The 21852-nt window shown below is 37.0% G+C and overlaps 2 protein-coding genes across 6 annotated transcripts in view; both read right to left on the bottom strand.

The window, feature by feature from the left end:
- Nucleotides 1-12604, bottom strand: part of pals2a (protein associated with LIN7 2, MAGUK p55 family member a) — a 28293-nt gene extending 15689 nt beyond the window's left edge. For 4 of the 5 annotated variants that reach the window (XM_048151767.1, XM_048151766.1, XM_048151764.1 and 1 more), the window contains exons 1-2: nt 12456-12604; nt 102-180 (exon numbers count right to left, since the gene is read on the bottom strand). The gene's annotated coding sequence lies outside the window, so the exon portion shown is untranslated. Of the gene's footprint in view, nt 1; nt 32-101; nt 181-12455 lie in introns of all 5 variants that reach the window. The other variant, XM_048151765.1, reaches the window with a different exon arrangement.
- Nucleotides 12605-14412: 1808 nt separating this feature from the next.
- LOC125243860 (pro-neuropeptide Y-like) lies at nt 14413-21852 on the bottom strand. The gene is made up of 4 exons (XM_048153703.1): nt 21455-21852; nt 19192-19352; nt 14760-14876; nt 14413-14579 (listed from the first exon to the last, which is right to left on the bottom strand). The coding sequence occupies exons 2-4, from the start codon at nt 19350-19352 to the stop codon at nt 14522-14524; spliced, it is 336 nt and encodes a 111-aa protein (XP_048009660.1). The 5' UTR covers nt 21455-21852; the 3' UTR covers nt 14413-14521.

Below are 21852 nucleotides of genomic sequence, written 5' to 3'. Positions count from 1 at the left end.
CCCGTTATGAGGTAATGTGATGATCATGTCACTGCAGTGCAGAAAAAAAATAATGTGACAACAGAATATAACAATACATGGTGATATATGTAATATCTCACCTGCAAATTGAATTTCAGTGCAGTTCACAGAAGCTCTGCTCACTCTCTTCTCACCTGGAGCTCATGGAGACAGCAAAACCTGCGAGAGAGGTCAGATATTTCCAACATTACTAAAAACTGCAAAAGCTCACCAGCGTGTAGGCCTATATACATCAATACGCACTATACTGACTGAGATTGGCATCTGATTGAAAGAACTAAAATTTGCCATGTAACATTTATTTAATTAGCACTGCTTTGTTGTGGAAAAATGAGCTAATAACTCAATGCAAGCAATAAACAACATCCCCTGTAAAACAAAATGAGCAGCTCACTTACAAATAACACTGTATAGTTCCTCTGAAAGTAATAATAATAATAATACTTCCACATGTTCACAGACTATGGTGTTAAAAACTAAATTTGTGTCCTAAATGATGCACTGTGACCCATGTACTCATGAGTCATGACACTACCGATCCACTCAGATTTCTGATTTGATGCTGCTGCTTGACTCATCTTACAGCGTTCGTTCGTTGGCCAGAGGAGAACTGGCCCCCCGACTGAGCCTGGTTTCTTCCAAGGTTTTTTTTCTCCATTCTGTCACCTGATGGAGTTCCACGGTTTCCACGGTCACCTCTGGCTTGCTTATTTGAGACACTTAAAGCTGCAGTAGGTAAGTTTTGTAAAAATGGATTTTTTACATATTTGTTAAATCTGTCATTATATCCTGACATTAGAATAGGAGACAGATAATCTGTGAAAAAAAAAAAAAAATAAATAAATAAATAAATAAAAAAATCAAGCTCCTCTGGCTCCTCCCAGTGGTCCTATTGCCATTTGCAGAAATACACCGCTCCCGGTAAGAAACAACCAATCAGAGCCAGGAGGAGTGTCTTAGCAGTGTCAATCAAGCTCGCGTGCGCGCTGATCACACTCCTCTCATGCAGAGCGCAAACAGGCGTTCAAATTCAAGATTACCGGTGTGCCGCAGCTTTGCTCATGGCGAAAAAAAACAATCCAAACTGCCAGTTCCTCGAGTGGCACCTGCTCATAAAATAAAGACGGGTAAACGGAAAAAGACAGATGACGATGATAAAAAAGCCAAAAAGAAAGAATTAGATAGAGCCCGAAATAAAACGAGGGTAAATATCGGAGCGACTTTTCCGAGGTTGAGGGAGCTACGTGTCCTGAAAGGATTAAAAACCGATGCAGAGTCAGCCACATTTCTGCTTGACAAGTAAGTATCCCTGCTTGATTTGTTTCATTTTTTAAGAACTGCACAACTAAGATAATTTCAAAACAGGCCTGCCCGTCCCCTGCCTGATGCTTCCTCTTCTCCCCGCCCGTTGACTCCTCGAAGTCGCTGGGTGTGAATTCCTCGTCGGAGCCTGTTGACTCGGTGTCAAAACTCTAGCCGCATAACATACAGATAAAATGTCACGCACTGTGCAAAGCAACTATTGAAACCTACTAATTCACTGGCTTGTCATGTTGCTGAAATAATGTAACGTTACTAGCAAACCTTATTTAGCATTACATATCAATTGAATAATTACTTGCATACTGTAACGTTAGTTACCGTTATATTATCATACTAGCTCTTTATTACTTATAGAAATAGTGCAACGTCATATAGTTACATTACATGTATTGCAAAATACGTAATGTTTTGAGGACCAAGATTGTAGTCAAAGTATGGGCAGGCCATAGTCAATGTAAATCATATTGTTGATGTTTCGTCTGTACCAGTGAATGTGCCATAACTGTTTATCCGCCTTACTAGCTTGCGCGTTCACGGCAGGCTCCGTTGTGATGGGGAGGAGCTGTGGAGGGAGGGCTGTAGCGCAGCATAGAGCAAGGGGGAGTGACCTGTGAGTTGTGCTTGTTCAAATTTTCAGGCTAAGTCAACGTTTTCTAAAAACTCCCTACAGCAGCTTTAATATTAAACAAAATTATTGATTTGACTGCACTGACACTACTTGGTTAACTTACCGTCACGTGAACTTTCAGTTGATTAACACAAACCTTGCTTATAAGCTATGCTGGTTCCAAAAATGCATCTGGGAGTATGTTCAGCCAACCCAGAGTATTTTCATGTTAAACAAACAAGACATTCTCAACAGAGTGACGAATCGATGATTCACCATGGAAATAGACGCCAAGAAAAAGCGTGCCATTCTACTTCCTCCTCCTTTTAGCCTACTTAGTGCACGTCGCCACCTATTTGGTGGTTGTGCAATCATTTTTTCATTCTTATCATTTAATAAGTAATCTTTATTCACTGAGAATAAGAATTATATTGTTTGGTTCATCACTTCATCCAAGCCCACTGCCCGGTGTTTCCTCAAATGCCCTCTGAGTCACAATTAGATTTAGTTCTGAGGGTCTCTTCGCACCTTAAGGGATTCATTTAAAAAAATATATACAACCTGATCATGTCATTCCAAAATATATCAATAGAAAAGATTGAAGCAGAATGGATAGAAGAGTTTGAAATCGACATATCCGAAGACACCTAGGATAAAGCTGTTGACCGATTATATCTTGTGCAAGATTCAATCTGATTCAGATGAAAGTTCTCAACCTAAACTGTACCCAAATATAGATGAAACATGTGACCGTTGCAATACATTAAAGGCAGACCTAACCATATACTTAAAGGTGCCCTTGATTCAAAAATTGAATTTACCTCGGCATAGTTGAATAACAAGAGTTCAGTACATGGAAATGACATACAGTGAGTCTCAAACTCTATTGTTTCCTCCTTCTTGTGTAAATCTCATTTGTTTGAAAGACCTCCGAAGAACAGGCGAATCTCAACATAACACCGACTGTTACGTAACAGTCGGGGTGTACGCCCCCAATATTTGCATATGCCAGCCCATGATCGAGGCATTAGACAAGGGCAGCCAGTATTAACGTCTGGATGTGCACAGCTGAATCATCAGACTAGGTAAGCAAGCAAGAACAATAGCAAAAAATGGCAGATGGAGCAATAATAACTGACATGATCCATGATTACATGATATTTTTAGTGATGTTTGTAAATTGTCTTTCTAAATGTTTCGTTAGCATGTTGCTAATGTACTGTTAAATGTGGTTAAAGTTACCGTCGTTTCTTACTGTATTCACGAGACAAGAGAGCCGTCGCTATTTTCATTTTTAAACACTTGCAGTCTGTATAATGCATAAACACAACTTCATTCTTTATAAATCTCTCCAACAGTGTAGCATTAGCCGTTAGCCACGGAAAACTATCAAACTCATTCAGAATCAATGTAAACATCAAAATAAACACTGTACTTACGCGATTAGACATGCTGCATTACGAACACTTTGTAAAGATCCATTTTGAGGGTTATATTAGCTGTTTGAACTTTTTTTATGTTGTTTAAGGCAAGCGCGAGCTCTTGGGCCATGGCGCACGAGAATTAAAGGGCCACACACCCTGAATCGGCTCATTTCTAATGATGCCCCAAAATAGGCAGTTAAAAAAATGAATTAAAAAAAATAATAATCTATGGGGTATTTTGAGCTGAAACTTCACAGACACATTCAGGGGACACCTTAGACTTATATTACAGCACCTTTAAATACCTTGAAAGTTACCTCCATTTTTGGAACCGAAGTTTGAGGTTATGGTCATGTCACATAATCTGCTTTCTGGAATACCCCCCAGGATGAGAATTGAACTGAGCTGGATGACGACATCACCGTTTTTCTGCAGAACTGCTTTGTAGATTAAATGAACTAATTTAATAATTAATGATCTTTACAACGGAACTGAATCAACACTGATCCAACTTCAGCTGAACAATGACACTACTTTCTTTTAGAGCTGCTGTACAGCCGAAATGAACTCCTTGCATCACTGAATCATTTTCCTGTTTTCACTGTAAAGCTGCTTTGAAACTATCTGTATTGTATAAAGTGCTATATAAATAAAGGTGACTAGACCACTCAGTCATGTCCTATGTGCTCATGACCTATGTACTCAACCATATAGTGTATGAACTTTATAAGGTTATTTTATCATTCAACATCGGCATCTGATAGCAGAGGGGGAAGGGCTATGTGATTAAAGCTGTGACAGTTATGTGCATAAAGTGTCCAACACTCCACACTTCATTTTTTCTAATTAAGTGCATCATCATTAAGCTGAACGCAGATCTTTTAGTGAACTAAAGAAATCAAGTCCAGATGCACTACCATTCAAAAGTCTTTTTAATACTTTTTTTTCAGCAAGGGCACATTAAATTGATCAAAAGTGCCAGTGAAGTCTTTTATATTGTCACTGAGTTGGAAAAAGGATCACCCCTTTCTGTCAGTATTTTGCTTTAATTACAGCCTATAGTCTGTTGGGATATGTCTCTACTGTCATACTAATTTTGCACATCTAGACTTTACAATATTTGCCTACTCTTCTTTGCAAAACTGCTCAAGTTAAGTTAAATTTGATGGTGACCATTTGTGGACTGCTGTATTCAAGTCATTCCACAGATTTTCAATGGCGTTTAAGTCTGGGCTCTGACTAGGCCATGCAAGGACATTGACATTTTTCTCAGTTTCTGATGTGTGCTTTGAGTCTATCATGTTGGAAGGTAAACCTTCTTCCCATTGACAACTTTCTGGCAGAGGGCAGCATATTTTCCTAATTTCTTCATACCATTTTGCCCCATTCAGTTTTCTTTCCATCCTGACAAGTGCTCCAGTCCCTGCTGCATAGAAACACCTCCTTAACAGGATATTACCACCTCCATGTTTTACTGTAGGAATGGTGTTATTTAGATGGTGAGCTGTATAGACCTCTTTGGAGCAGACGTCACAATTACGTCACTTGCAGCTGCGCGCGCATAGTGGTTGCAGAAAAATAGCGGTAGCAATTGGAGGAAAATGTGCAAAATCCACAGAATAAGAGAAAAACGTTTTGTTGTGCCTCTGGATGTTGGAATCGGAATGCAAAAAATATAGTCTTCATTTTTAAAGAAAACCATCGTTGAAAACGTCCTTTGAAGCTAAACTGAGACGTTTCACAGACTGGACTGATGACACCTGCAAGGATTAGTCTACTATTAAAGCAGGAATTTGATGTAAACAGTAAGTCTACATAATATTCACATATGCAGTTCAGAGGACATACATACATAGCAGTTACAGCATGAAATAATATTTAAACCTATAACATTTTACATAGATAACTTTTAAACATAGTCTATAAAATTTTTATTTCACAATTCTGACTTTTTTTCTTGCATTTGCGTGTTTATGACTCCCAGTTCGGCCATTATAACTCGCAATTGTGAGTTTATTTTACAATTCTGAGGGGAAAAATGTCAGAATTGCGGGATAAATTGCAATTCAGAAAAGACAGGATAACGAGTAGGCTATATATCACAATTCTGTTTTTCTTTGAAAGAAATGTGAGATATAAACTCAGGTTTGCGAGAAATAAAAGTCAGAATTCTGAGACATAAACTCGAAATTAACTTTTTTTTTATTCTTTTATTTCGTGGCTTCCATAGACTGCTACTGCTCAACTGTCATTTTCTGCAACCAGGTAGGCTCCGCCCATAAAAAACGTCATCGCTGTTTGCAAACACCAAATTGGTCTATTGGATTTCCACCAGACATATCATTTGGTGTTGGGGCCAATAATTCAATTTTAGTCTCATCTGACCATAACACCTTTTTCCATGTGGCCTCAGAATCTTCAAGTCGTGACTGCATGCGGCCTTTCTTGAGGAGTGGCTTTTTTCTTGCAACCCTCCACATTTGTGGAGAATTTGTGCTATTGTTGTCACATGCACATAATGACCACTCTTTGTCATAAATTCCTGCAACTGCTTCAGAGTTGCTATAGGCCTTTTGGTAGCCTCTCTGACCAGTTTCCTCCTGGCTCTTTCATCCAGTTTGGAGCAACGTCCTGATCCAGGGAGGGTCTGTGTTGTACCAAATACCTCAATAATAGATTTCACTCTGCTTCTAGGCATTGATAAAGCCTTTGAAATGTTTTTGTATCCATCTCCTGACTTGTGCCCGTCCACAACTTTATCCCAGAGATCTTTTGATAGTGTCCATAGTTGATTGTTTTCTTCAGTTGCACTACCAAGGACTGAAATGCTCCAGGAAAGCTCTTTTCAAGCTGAGCTAATCAAAATGACCACATCTGTTCACAGTTGAAAGTCAAATGACTTTGTGTGGCATTGAGAAGGTGTTTAGCTACATCTGATTGAGACCTGAACCTCAACCTGAACCTGATTTACAAGTCATTTTTAGGAAGGGGGTGATCCTTTTTCCAACTCAGTGATCCTGGTTTTTATTTATTTATTTTTTCTGATATGTTGGAGATTCTTTTCTATATCCACTGTGTGTGTGTGTTATATATATATATATATATATATATATTATTATATATATATATATATATATATATATATATATATATTATATTATATTATATTATATTATATATATATTATATTTATTATATAAAACCAACCCCAAATGTTTGAACAACAACAGTGTACACCGGCAACACAAAGAGCAAAACATACTATCATAATCATGTCACTAAGATAATCATGTCTTCACAAGTCCAGGCACCTGTCATACAGTGTATATCCGTTCCAAGACTGTGATTGGTTAAGTTAAGGAAGTTGAACAACCACAATTGTAGCAGCAGGTGAATATAACAGATTAAGAACAAGCGTGGAAGTTTAATCTGATTGTGAGTCATTATGAGATCAAGGCTGCGTCTGAAAGCTAAGACAGCGGCATTCCTGTCTCACTTCACAGGGGGCATTTTTGTATGAAGGCACCTCCTAAAGAAACTAAAATGTCACATTTAAATGATTTCAATTGCCCCATTTGGACAGAGGCTACAGGAAACCCAGTAAACTGGTCATTTTAAATGATCAGAGTGATCAAATGCTGACTATCCGTCTTGTGTGATTTGATATAAATCATATTGTACATGATGTGCGGTTGCAATCTGGTGTAAAATAGCATGTACACACTAATAGCTTGAGGCCAAAAGGCTGGGGAGAATGTAACTAGGCCAAGGTGTTTCAAAGTGAAGGAGCTTGTGAGAGAAACTTACATTCTGAAACAAGTCAGCACAAACAAAATCACATGAAATGTTTGCTCAACTGTTACAGTTTTAAACTAACTGCAAACACCTGCCATGCATTAACTAAGGACCCTTCTGACACATCTGATTATTCATCCATCTGAAACCAAAGCTACAGTTCTCAGTATTTTTTCATTAAGGCAATGACAAAATCTTTAAAAATAAATAAGCAAATAAAAAAGTATTTCGAAGTAATCACAATGCGTTACAAACCCTGTGAAACTAACACGTTCCAGAGATTTTATTTCTGATTCAAATAACAAATAAATAACCCTGAATTATGACCAAAAGTAAATATGACACGGAATATAAGGTGTATTTTGAGTGCACAATGTGGATTAAAAATTAACAATTTAACAACAATAAAAAAACAACAACAACAACATTCATCTCTGCCAGTAAAACACCTGAAAGTGTTAAAGGTAGTGTAAGCAATTTCAGAGAGGCTAGCAATAGCAAGCTAGCTTTGAAAGCATAAAGCCGCGGTCACACTAGACTTTGAACGTGCAAAATTTAATCGGGTGCTGCAGCGGTCGTGATATGACATCATGGTCTACAACGTCTTTTTTATAAACAAGAATTCAACATACAAGATTATGGTACATTAATACATTAAAAATTGTAAAAATATACAACCTACTTAACTTACTGCAAAAAATATAATTCTTTTAATTCAGTCAAGAGTTCATGCCATGACGAATCGATCTTCTACTGGTCGCACGTCTTCACGTGATGCGAATTCGCAGGTCAAAGTTCACCAAACTTGAACTTTGGAATGCAGCAAAATGTGAAACTTTTCACACTTTTCGCCAGAGATTGTATATAATAGGGAGATAAGAGGGTCTGTATCTCTTACTGCCTAACTTAATCACGTGCAGCACCTCTCAGCCTATCGTGTAATGGCAGTGACATCAGTCGCAACATTCCCTAGTCTGCCATCTCTTGAAAACGTACATTTTTATCAAGCGAAAATCTACATATAGTTCCCAAAGAAAGTATTTTTTAGTATAAAACATGCTGAAGATTAACAAACAGGCTGTTGATTAATTAAATGATTAGCTATTTCCCCACAAAAGCGGTTTAATCAGCATAGTGAAGCCTCTCATCCATTGACATCCATTCAAAAAACAGCCTCTGGTCTCCTTCCCTGCATACCGCCAGAGGCGGAGCGTTAGCATTAGCCGTTACTCTTTTTTGGCTAAAGGTTGCAGGCTTGCCTTCCAGTGGCTTTGCTTTTCGCTTGCGTTTCCAGACTGATGCATTTGTATATGTTTGAATGGAAGTCACAGGAACGAAAAGTGCAGTGTGACCACCCCTTAAGATCCCACCCTCACTTCAAAGCCACGCCTCCTCCAAAACACAAACACGCACAGCCAGAGCACAGTCTGCAAAGCGTCACGAGAGACAGCGTTAAATTACCTCACATCTCAAAGCACAGAACATTACAATAATAATGAACGTAATCAACTTACAGAGCTCTGACTTGTACCACCTGACTGCTGCAGATTCATTTCACCGTTGATGGTGTTATAAAAGAAGAAACAAACGCACTCCATCTGAGGTGCCAGTCAAGAAGGATAAGTCCAAATATATATGAAAAATATGACTGCACACTCAACTTACAAACAGTTTATTCACCAACGTTTCACCAACACTGTTGATGGTGTTGCCATAGAAATGCATAAATTGGAGTCTGAGGATATGAACCACTTCAGGTAGAACGTCGAGGGTTGCCATCTCTTAATTAGAAATTACAATTTAAACGCAGCATAATCTCATTGTTTTGGTTCAGGAGGAACTGTTAAATGTGGCTGCTGTTTGTATTCATCGCTCAGGTGCTTCTGAATTGGAAGGCTACATCCTAGTATTGGTGCGTTAAAGTCATATCTGAAAGATCGTATTTACGAGTTGAAAGCACATGAACAGCACCACAATGTCGTAAAATATGAGTAGGAAGCTCTGGATTTTCTTTAAGCCCCGATCTTTACGAGTTGGGGGCGTGTCAGTGAGAAACATGGCGGAATAAAGGTATTTAGCAGTAGGGCTGCATGATTTATTGCACAATGCTAAAAATAACATTGAACTTGAATGCAATTATCGCTTATTCTTAATGCGATTATGAAATCGCAAAGGCTGCGATTATTTTTTTATGCACAGCTTGTCAATGAAGTATGGCTCCAAATGCTCATCCATCTGAAAGCAGTGCCAGTTTGAATCACTTATAATGTCAGAGCGCCCTCTGGCTTTCAGATGGAGAAGCATTTACTACTGATCACAGAGCAGTACAGCTCTGACAAGCTGCGCATTAAATAATTGCAGCCTTTGCAAAATCTCATGCGTTTTAATCGCGATAAATCGTGCAGCCCTATTTAGCAGTGACATTGTCAGGTTTTTCTATTTACAACTAAGTAAGCTATTTCCTGCACAAAAAGCATTGTAATATAACAATACATAGGCGCCGATCCCGTGGAAATGGTCGAGCACCCACGGAAAATTACGAGATATTCTCCATGGATTTTAACAAGAAAAAAAAAATCGATTGCTATTGCTATCAGAAACGATCCTTATATTAAGGCCGTTTCAATGACGTTATTTTAATGGCAAAAGTCGAGAGCGCGTCCAGTGTTGAGCGAGCACAAATCTCAACTCGGATTTCCATCACTCTCGCGCTCGCTCAGATTCAGAATCAGAACTTAAAACTGTCCTTTCCCTGTCCCTAAAATGGTCTTCTTTCCTGGATTTAAAGTTGACAGAAGCTTTTAACCACCTGACTTTCATGACTGACTGACGAAATAACAGTGTAGGCTACCTTTAGGTAACGTTACTGTCTGATCATCAGATTTCAACGAGAGCACGACAACACTCATGAAAAGAATGTGCTTGTTTTGGGTCGAATTCAAATGAAACATCCAGTTGACATTCATTTGAGTTCCCTGGTATTGATATACAATCATAAATAAACTTCTTTGATCTTAATGAGAGAAAAAAACTATGCGAGGGCGGATTCGAACCGCTGATAATTAGAGCACGAGAGAATTTCTGACTGTATTAACGGTAACTCTACCACGAGACCAATGGGGAATACTAAGACAAAATGCGGATTTGTCTAAAATATAGTAGTAGTTCGATACTTATATTGTAATGTAGCTGTAAGAATGAAATTATAATATCTTTAAAAAAAAAAAAAAAAAAAAAAAAAAAAAGGGGGGGGGGGGGGGGTTACTGGGCACCCACCGGCAGAAACATAAATCGGCGCCTATGTAACAATATGATATGTAATGATAAAGTTTACAGTTTTTTCATAAATTAATGAAAAATTAATGCACATTCTTTGTTCTTCATTTTCAAGAAGAAGAGTTAAAAACCTTGCTGTATTTTTGTGTAGTTAAATAAGAGTTGCTCCAAACGAAAGTGACTTGGACGCACCAGACGTTGTAAACACAACTTCTTGTGCCGCGACCATGGGGGCGGGAACATGCGTGAGATAGCCATGCGCACTTACTAGACCGTCTCAATCTTGTGTTTAATGCTGAGGAGCAGGGCTTGACATTAACACCCGCCAACCCGCCAAATGCGGGTAGATTTCAGCTGTGGTGGGTAAGACAGCCACTCCCACTAGCCACTTTGGCGGGTTGAATATAATTTCAGTTTACAGCCAAATGATCGTTGAAGATCGTCGTAGCACAAAATTACAATCCAATCACACAATTCGTTATTTTTGAAAGGGTTTTAAATCTTCTAAATCAAGTAAAATGACTCAAAATAAAGTAATTTAAGCATAACAAAGTCAACTTTAATCATATAAAATGTAATTTACCAACATCAAAATTGTGGCCAGTGAAAATGCTGCTGAGGAGTATAGCCTACAAGCCTCCGAACGGTCTGGACTAGGAAGGACACAGCCTCATGTTTGAGAAGCACCCTCTAACTCTGCATAGCATTATCATGCAACACGGTGATGACAGAGTCATCTACACGAGCAGGGTGCTATATGCAAGTACACATTAAGTTGACAGGCAGGTAGGACATCCTATCATTGCATTCGGTCCTGAATTCGAACGATTGGATGAACAGTTTTTGGTCCTGTTTTTTAATATTTAGGACCACTTCTATTATTGATTGCTATCAGAATGTGAAAAGAGCTTCAACCAGTAGGCTACAACAAAAAGTGTTTATGAAAAACCTACCTTCAAGTAACAATTGCTTACAAGCTATTCCAATAATAGTCGGGTTTCCATTCACATATTTGTTTGCAAATGTTGGGATACTGCATTTAAAAACACTGGATGGAAACACAAAAACGCAAACATATATAAAGTTAGGGATTTGATTTGGTGCCCATTTCTAAAAACGCTTAAGCTGCTTTATATTTATGTTGAAACCGCGATGCATTGTTAACAGGATTCGATTATGTAAACTTAAGTCTCTACTGCCACTTTGATCAATTCAATGCACCCTTGAGGAAATATTAATAATGACAATTATTAATAATGAATATTAATTTCTTAAAATTAAAAACCGCAGGTTTCTGTTTTGAGATGTAGATACGTAAATTGCCCACTAAAGAAGTCATAAACATATGTAGATGAAATTCAGATAAGCACTTAATAATGTGCGTTGTAAAGGAGTTATAACGTCACAAAGGCCACTGACTGTTCCTGAATAGAGCTGCTCTTATTGCTACAGGCAACTTGCTCGCGCATTCTAGCTACAGTTGACTGTCCTGGCAGTGGCTCGTCTTATTCAGATACTATTCCAGTGCATATAACCCCCCTTTAGTTAACGTTCCCAGTCACTCTGGACCGTACCTAACACTACGCCATAGATTTTTATGATGGCAACACAAGCGCACGTGCGGCCCATTCAACTTAAAGGAAACGCGCAGCAGCGCGTGGGACGCACTGAGCACATTGCTCGCGCTGTGCTAGTACAGCTTTTACAAACCCGACTCGTTTTTCCTACAACATAAAGTTAACATCGTGAGTTCGGTCGGCTCGTTTTTGCAGTTCTTTCATTCATGGCTTGAATTGGCTGCAAGAGTTAGCTTTAAGAGTGTAGCCGCGAAACGCTAGCAGCAATCAGCTGTTTATTATTAGACGGCTAACTGGATTTAGCTGGTTAGCGCTCCAATCAAAAGTGTCCACAGGGTGAGACAGCTGTATAGACAGCCACGTGTAGAGCCCTACTCACACAAAAACACCCGCAGCCACAATCACAAGAGACCCACAGTCCCCGAGACTTACCGCACTAACCTCCCTGGGTGGCTCTGTGTCCCGGTGAGAAATTTAAAGCCCCATGAATGTCCCAGGCAGACAGAACAAGACACTTATCCTCTCTAGTGCTCTATATGTCAGTCAAGACGTTCGGACATGCCCCTTTCGTTGACGCCCGAGTGGAATGACCAATTAGAGGCATGGGATGCAAAAAGACACGCCCACTGACCGTTGTGTTCGCATGTGCGACTCATTTATGAAATATGTGAGAGGAGATTTTCTCCGCCCTTACTCAGTTTGAAGTGTGTTCTACGACCAGGCAAAAATGTTGAATATGAATGTTATGGTTTCTCTGACATTTTTTTAAATTAACAATTCCCTTTATAAAGAATCTATCAGTGAACTAGGAGTTTGGACTTTTTAACCATTTTACAAAAATAAATGATCGTTTTTTTTACAAAAAATGATCGGTTTTGACACTGGAATCAAATCAAATATTGAACTTACAGGTAGCCTACATCTTCAGTTCAGGTGGTCAGTGGTCACCTCGATGTTAATGTTGCGTCTGTTGTCCAGTAGAGAGCAGCATCAACACATTTAAAGCATTTTATATGTATATATATATATATATATATATATATATATATATATATATATATATATATATATATATATATATATATTATATATACATTTTATATTATACATTCTCTCTCTCTCTCTCTCTCCCTCTATATATAATTTAATTTATAATGTAAAACACACACACACATATATATATATATATATATATATATATATATATATATATATATATATATATATATGTATATATATATATATAGTAAGGTATTATGTTCTCTTATATTATTGATATTACATATATATATATAACAGACCACTAAGATTTTTAATGTTTTTAAAAGAAGTTTCGTCTGCTCACCAAGGCTACATTTATTTAATTAAAAATACAGTAAAAACAGTAATATTGTGAAATATTATTACAATTTAAAATAACTGTTTTCTATTTGAATATATTTCACAAAGTAATTTATTCCTGTGATGGCAAAGCTGAATTTTCAGCATCATTACTCCAGTCTTCAGTGTCACATGATCCTTCAGAAATCATTCTAATATGCTAATCTGCTGCTCAAGAAACATTTAATGTGTACAATTGTACAAAATATTTGTGTACAATATTTTTTTTCAGGATTATTTGATGAATAGAAAGTTCAAAAGAACAGTGTTTATCTGAAATCTAATCTTTTGTAACATTATAAATGTCTTTACTGCCTCTTTTGATTGATTTAATGCATCCTTGCTGAATAAAACTATTAATTTCTTTCATTTCTTTTCAAAAAAATAAAAATAAAAATTCTTACTGACCCCAAACTTTTGAACGGTAGTGTATAATGCTACAGAAGCTTTGTATTTCATATAAATGCTGTTCTTTTGAACTTTCTATTCATCAAGGAATCCTGAAAAAAAAGTACACAACTGTTTTCAACATTGAAAATAATCATAAATGTTTATTGAGCAGCAAATCAGCATATTAGAATGATTTCTGAAGGATCATGTGACACTGAAGACTGGAGTAACGATGCTGAAAATTCAGCTTTGCATCACAGGAATAAATTACTTTGTCAAATATATTTAAATAGTACACAGTTATTTTAAATTGTAATAATATTTCACAATATTACTGTTTTTTTACTGTATTTTTAATTAAATAAATGTTGCCTTGGTGAGCAGACGAAACTTCTTTTAAAAACATTAAAAATCTTAGTGTTCCAAACTTTTGGACTGTACTGTAATATATTAAATTGTTGTTGATATTAAAATATATTTCAGAAACTCACATTTCTCAAAAATGTCTAGAAAAGTATCTTTTGGCCCAAAACCAAAAACTATATTCATGCATTATAAATGTTTTCATTGTGAGGTTAATTAATGTGTCTGTGATTTAATGAATATACAACTATTAATATTGATTTCTGCAATGCTTTTAATTCACAAATACTGTTAATGAATTTAATAGTACAGAACATAATGAAGGCAGTATCAATGGTTTAAAGCTGCACACTGCCACTCTCTGGTCATCGTTGACATCGTTTGGTGGGTGACAAAAATCTCCAAACTGGCATTTCCTTGAATCTGAAAAGACACAATCAAAAAGCAATATCTTTGTAACTTTGTATAACATGAAAAAGAGAGAGAGGAAATTATGTAAAACCTTTTTAAGTGAAAGTTTTCATAAACTCTTTTTTATGTATGACAACTAATAAAAAGATAATATCCAGTCTCCAGCTAAATAAAAATGTGCAGTGTTCTAACCTGATGCTGTCATGTTCAGTGTCTGCTTCCTCATATGTCAGCTCAGGAATGCTTCCTGGTGTCTCTCTCAACAACAGACTCAGGAACATGGGTTCAGGACTGTTTCTTTTCCCATACCTGAGAGAGGTTAGGACAACAAGCATGCAAGCTCATTTCTGCCACGGAATAAAAATTTAAAAAAAGGTAATTACGCCTTTTTATCTAACTTCGCAATTGTAAGTTTAAATCTCACAATTCTGAGAAAATAAAGCAATTGTGAAAAATAAAGTCAGAATTGTGAGATAAAAAGTTGCAACTACCTTTTTATTTTATTTTTATTTAGTGGCAGAAAACAGCTTCTATAATCAAAAACTCTGCATACAAACCAAAATTTATTCAGACATCTTGAACATTTCTTTTATTAATACAGTTTATTCACTGTAATTAAAAAAAAAGAAAAAGGTAATTAATTATGACAAGATCTCAGAGTTAAACTGTGACAGAAAATTTTTGGTTCCAATTTTTTTATCAATTTTACTGTATGAAGAATGTTTGGGTATAATACACTATATTGCCAAAAGTTTTGGGATGCCTGCCTTTACGTCCACATGAACTTTAATGACATCCCATTCTTAATCCGTAGGGTTTAATATGGAGTCAGCCCACCCTTTGCAGCTATAACAGCCTCAACTCTTCTGGGAAGGCTTTCCACAAGGTTTAGGAGTAGGAGTGTGTTTATGGGAATGTTTGTCCATTCTTCTAGAAGCGCATTTGTGAGGTCAGGCACTGATGTTGGCGAGAAGGCCTGGCTCACAGTCTCCACTCTAATTCATCCCAAAGGTGTTCTATGGGGTTGAGGTCAGGAATCTGTGCAGGCCAGTCAAGTTCCTCCACACCAAACTCGCTCATCCATGTCTTTATGGACCTTGCTTTGCGCACTGGTGCGCAGTCATGTTGGAACAGGAAGGGGCCATCCCCAAATTGTTCCCACAAAGTTGGGAAGCATGAAATTGTCCAAAATGTCTTGGTATGCTGAAGCATTAAGAGTTCCTTTCACTGGAACTAAGAGGCCAAGCTCAATCCCTGAAAAACAACCCCACACCATAAACCCCCTCCACCACAACTTTACACTTGGCACAATGCAGTCAGGCAAGTACCGTTCTCCTGGCAACCGCCAAACCCAGACTTCGTCCATTCAGATTGCCAGACAGAGAAGCGTGATTCGTCACTCCAGAGAAGCACGTCTCCACTGCTCTAGAGTCCAGTGGCTGCGAGCTTTACACCACTGCATCCGATGCTTTGCATTGCACTTGGTGATGTAAGGCTTGGATGCAGCTGCTCGGAGATGGAAACCCATTCCATGAAGCTCTCTACACACTGTTCTTGAGCTAATCTGAAGGCCACATGAAGTTTGGAGGTCTGTATCTATTGACTCTGCAGAAAGTTAGTGATTTTTCCGTGGCCTACCACTTCATGGCTGAGTTGCTGTTGTTCCCAATTGCTTCCACTTTGTTATGATATCACTAACAGTTGACCGTGGAATATTTAGTAGTGAGGAAATTTCACGAGTGCACTTATTGCACAGGAGGCAACCTATCACGATACCATGCTTGAAATCACTGAGCTCCTGAGAGTGACCCATTCTTTCACAAATGTTTGTAGAAGCAGTCTGCATGCCTAGGTGCTTGATTTTATACACATGTGGCCATGGAAGTGATTGGAACACCTGAATTCAATGATTTGGAGGGGTGTCCAATACTTTTGGCAATATAGTGTATGTCACAGTTTACTTTATTTTTCTATCTTCCCTTACATAAATTAACTATAGTGTCCTGCACCCACTAGTAAAAATATATCAAAAATATAAAAAATGTCTGAATCATTTTTGGTTTGACTGTGTATTCTAAATATTTATTAAGTTAAAGCTGCAGTCCGTAAGTTTTGCCTCTTTGTCGCCATCTCTGTTTGAAACCTGCAATTGCAGTTATTTGCGGAATTATCATCTTTACGTGCGTTGTGCATCGGCACAGCTCATCAGCTCGGATTAATCTAATGTTTGCTGTCAGTCACCACATTGGTGGATACTGTGCTTCGGAATCACAGAATGTAGTCTTGGAAGTACGACCAAACTAAGAATTTTCACCGGAAAATGTCATCTGAACAAGTAAGCAACAAATATACCAACAGAGAAAAAAAAGCATTACAATAAATGGCGCTGCCAATGATGATTAAATCTAACGATAGTTTAGTTTATATCACGTCAAACCATGCAAATTATTATTATTGTTATAATTGTTCTCAAATTGTTAATATTAACAACATCAGCAATGCGTGACTATGCGTATTTAGCGCGTATTAGCGTTACCCGTAGATTTCAATTACTGTACAGTCTAATCACTTACGTTAATTTGTTATACCATACAATCCTCCACCAAAATGATAATTTTAATTATTCCAGCTGCTGTGAGAAAAGGCTATAAATGATCTGATGCCTGCAGCATTCTCACATGCGATATAACCCACTAGCTGTGACGCCTTCTTTATGTAAAGAGACGTGACGTAATGACGTAATGACGCAATGACGAACGGTGACATGCTCGAATTTCCCACAAAAACCCACCAGTACCACTCGGATTAGAACGCATTATTACAAGATTACCGCTGAGAATCGGGCTAAGATAAGGAGATAGTTTTGAACACTGGCTGTTTATGTACTTGCTCAAAAATTGATTTTGGATCATATTTAACCAAAAAAAGTTACGGACTGCAGCTTTAAAGCAGGAGATAAAAACCAATACAAATGTTTGGGCTGTTGAACATGCTTCATGCTTTTATCTTCTATAAAATCTTCTATTCTGTACTGCGAGAAAGAAACTGAAACCATGTATAACAGGGAGAAATTAGATGAACTACAAATTAACAACCAGGAACAACTCAGGACCACTTTTAAACTCCACACAAGTTCAGGCAAGACACAATGGACTATAAAGACAACAAGGTCTACAGATGGATATCTGGGAACCTGGGGAAACGTCGAGTTCCAAGTCCATGGGAAGATATCTATATCTAATTGTTTTTGAAAAATTAATTTACAAACAACTTTCAAATTATCTACACAGTAAAATCCCCAGAGTTAAATCAACTCTGCTCAGAGTACATATGGTCCCTCTCTAAATAGTGTTAAAGTAACACTGAAGTTAATTGAGATAATTAAGCAATTAATAAGGCTGTGACTGAAGTCAGTTGTAGTTCTTGTGTTTTTCTTTTCTTCAGTGATTCTGCTTGTTAACAGCAGGTGTTCATCACTAATGCACAATCATCACTTAATTAGATAATTAAGCAATTAATTAACTTTAACTCTGCTTTAGTGTTATTTAAAACTATTTAGAGAGGGACCATATGTATACTCTGAGTAGAGCTGATTTAACTCTGGAGATTTTGCTGTGTAGGCATTAATAATATTTAACACCATTTCAATCTGGTTTCAGGTCCAATCATTCTACCACTACTGCATTACTTAAGTTTACTAATGATGTGTTGTCAGCTTCAGATGATGGTAAACTCACAGGTGCAATTTTTCTTGATTTAACTAAAGCTTTTGATTTGGTTGTTTGTTATCTGCTTTTGAATAAACTCCATGCTATTGGTCTTACTGAAAATGCAGTTTCTGTGGTTTAGTTCATACCTGCATAATAGAAAACAATGTGTTGTCTTAAATGGGAATAAATCTGATTTTTTTGATTCAACAAAGAGGTGTGCCCCAAGGTTCAATATTGGAACCACTTCTTTTTTTTCAGTTTATGTTAATGATTTACCATTAATTTTCAAAAACTGTCATGTTCAACTTTATGCTGATGACACTGTCATATATGTATCAAATTCTGATTTTCTTCAAATACAATCTCTTCAGTCTGATTTTATTATTTAACAAGACTGGCTTTTGGATAATAAATTAGTGCTTAATAAAAGTCTTCCTATAACATTATTTTTGGCTCTAGAATAAATAAAATCCCAAACTGGTTCTTGTGTTGTATCATGTAAAGATCTCTTTTGCATATGCTAGTTAGATCAGATGTTGTGTGTGATGACAAAAGTGCATACAGTATATACAAGGTAGTTTTCCTGTGGAATTTGGCTACTTTTACACTGTTGCCATGGGTTGTTTTTCATGTCCTCGGGTAGAAGCGACCCCAAATAACATGATATTTAGCCCAGGAATGTGATTTTTACCAGGTGAATCCTGCCGAAAATGTGGATTTTACCCACCTGAATGCGATTTTTACTGTGGGACCCCCTAGTTTTGGTATAGTTTTGAGTAGCAACTGATCGGGTTTTGTTGTGAAAACCTGGCAACCCTGATTTCAACTTGCTTGCACTTTGCTAAATACTTTAGGACTTGCTTCTTTCTGTAATTTTACTGATTAATTTAGACTTTTTTTTTTTTTTATCTTACCTTTGTCGTGTGATGAGCTTGATATAGTGCCGCAGGGCGGTGTAGTATTTGGTCATGTCCTCTGCAGGGATGTCTGTGTCTGGTTTGTATGGATTTGCATCTGTGACTGTCACTATCCACATCACAGAAATGATCATGAACATGAACTGATGAGAGTGCATCTAGAAAACAGAGAAAATAAAAATAAAAAGCTCACTCTGTAATACATAATCTGCGGATCAAGATTCATGCAATTGCATATAAATTTAAAATAAAATAAATTATAATAAAATATATTTATACTATATTTATAATATATATTATATAATATACAGGGAGTGCAGAATTTAGGCAAGTTGATTTTCTGATCATATTTTTTCCCAAGCACATTTTACCAATTCCAATCCACATCAATCTTAATAACTACTATTAATATTGTTTTTAATCATTTATAAGTGATATATAATTGTTCATGAAGGCTGGAAAAGAAAAATGCCTTATATTCAGGTGTGCAGAATTATAGGCAAGTTTTCTTTTACAGGCAAAATGAGCCAAAAAAGAGATTTAACTCAGACTGAAAAGTCAAAAATTATTAAATACTCATGAGAAGGACGCAATACTAATGCAATACTAGAAATTGCAAAGTTAAAGCATGACCAAGGGACAGCAAAATGCTCATTGGGTCAGCGGGGTCAGACAAAAACAGGTGGAAAAGAAAAGACACGTTAACTGCAAAATAATTAAGAATTATGTGTGAAACCATCAGGAACCCTTTAGTCTCCAGCGCCACCATTTTCCAGAACTGCAACCTACCTGGAGTCTCCAGAAGTGCAAGGTCTCAGGATCTCAGAGACTTAGGTTAGCTAAAGAATCCTAAAAAATGACCCGCACTTGATAAGAATCACAAGCTGAAGTGTTATAAAATACATGAAGACTGGGTTTTTATAGGCCTTATAAACAGACAGCTTGAGAGTGACTCCTGAAGGACCAGCACCACATCCTCTTGTACCACTGTTTGAAGAATTTATCTTCCAGAATCTGGCAGTAAGTTTTGGAAGATCATTTTAGTCCATCTCTGCAAGACAGACATTTCAGGATAAGAGATGGACTAAAAGTAAACTCCCACACCTTACTGCCAGATTCTGGATAAATTCTTCAAACAGTGGTACAAGAGGATGTGGTGCTGGTCCTTCAGGAGTCACTCTCAATCTGTCTGTCTATAAGCCCTATTAAAACCCAGTCTTCATGTATTTTATAACACTTCAGCTTGTGATTCTTATCAAGTGCAGGTCATTTTTAGGATTCTTTAGCTAACCTAAGTCTCTGAGATCCTAACCTTGCACTTCTGGAGACTCCAGGTAGGTTGCAGCTCTGGAAAATGGTGGCGCTGGAGACTAAAGGGTTCCTGATGGTTTCACACTTAATTCTTCACCTTAATTCTTAATTATTTTGCAGTTAACATGTGTCTTTTCTTTTCCACCTGTTGTTGTCTGACCCCGCTGACCCAATGAGCATTTTGCTGTCCCTTGGTCATGCTTTAACTTTGCAATTTCTAGTATTGCATTAGTATTGCGTCCTTCTCATGAGTATTTAATAATTTTTGACTTTTCAGTCTGAGTTAAATCTCTTTTTTGGCTCATTTTGCCTGTAAAAGAAAACTTGCCTAATAATTCTGCACACCTGAATATAAGGCATTTTTCATTTCCAGCCTTCATGAAAAATATATCACTTATAAATGATTAAAAACAATATTAATAGTAGTTATTAAGATTGATGTGGATTGGAATTGGTAAAATGTGCTTGGGAAAAAAATATGATCAGAAAATCAACTTGCCTAATAATTCTGCACTCCCTGTATATATATATATATATATATATATATATATATATATATATATATATAAAATATTTAAATTGTATAAAAAGAATTGTATAACGCATAAAACTCAACAGGCCTACCATTGATCTAATAATATAGGCTAGTTAAACCGTGTGTGTGTGTGTAATATTATATATTTTTCCCAGTGTTAAAATTGTGTTCACATGTTTACCTACAACAGCAAAATATTATGGTGAAACTGATATTTTAATAGTGTATCAATATTTTTAATAGATAAAATGAGTGTTTAGAACTAGTGTTTGAAACCAAACCTCTCATACACTTTAGACTAAAACCTAATAGCTAGTAGCTATACTTTACTTTTGAGCGGAGATTTAACTTGCACATTAACACTGACGACTTACATTAGATTAAAACAAAACAAAAATGTTTTATTTGACTTACCTTCCTCTGACAGACTCGGTATTTCTTGTGAGGGTTTGACTGACAGCGCGGCTCCTGTGATCTCAGGTGTTCTGACGGACTGAGGGCGCTTCCTAGTGTTTTATAGCAGATCTGAAGCACGCCTCTCTTGGCGTGTCATCAGTGTTACACACGATGTCTAAGGTATAGTATATATATAATATGCAGTTGGTAGGGCAGATTCTTAAGATAACCATTTTTGTAAGGTTTATTTTCTTCTAATCGCACATCAGACACACTTTTGGCAGAATTCTAATGTCCGTACGTCATTCAGCCTGAGGGTGGCGCTCTAATGATGATTGACAGACTTCAGAACACACGACAAACGTACAGTGATTATTATTTTTCTAGCATGTTATATGTTTGACACTGATTCTTTT

The sequence above is a fragment of the Megalobrama amblycephala genome, linkage group LG13, assembly GCF_018812025.1.
Source record: "Megalobrama amblycephala isolate DHTTF-2021 linkage group LG13, ASM1881202v1, whole genome shotgun sequence".
Taxonomy (NCBI): Eukaryota; Metazoa; Chordata; class Actinopteri; order Cypriniformes; family Xenocyprididae; genus Megalobrama; species Megalobrama amblycephala.
The sequence above is the reverse complement of the archived record's forward strand: the minus strand, read 5'-3'. Positions and strand labels throughout refer to the sequence as shown.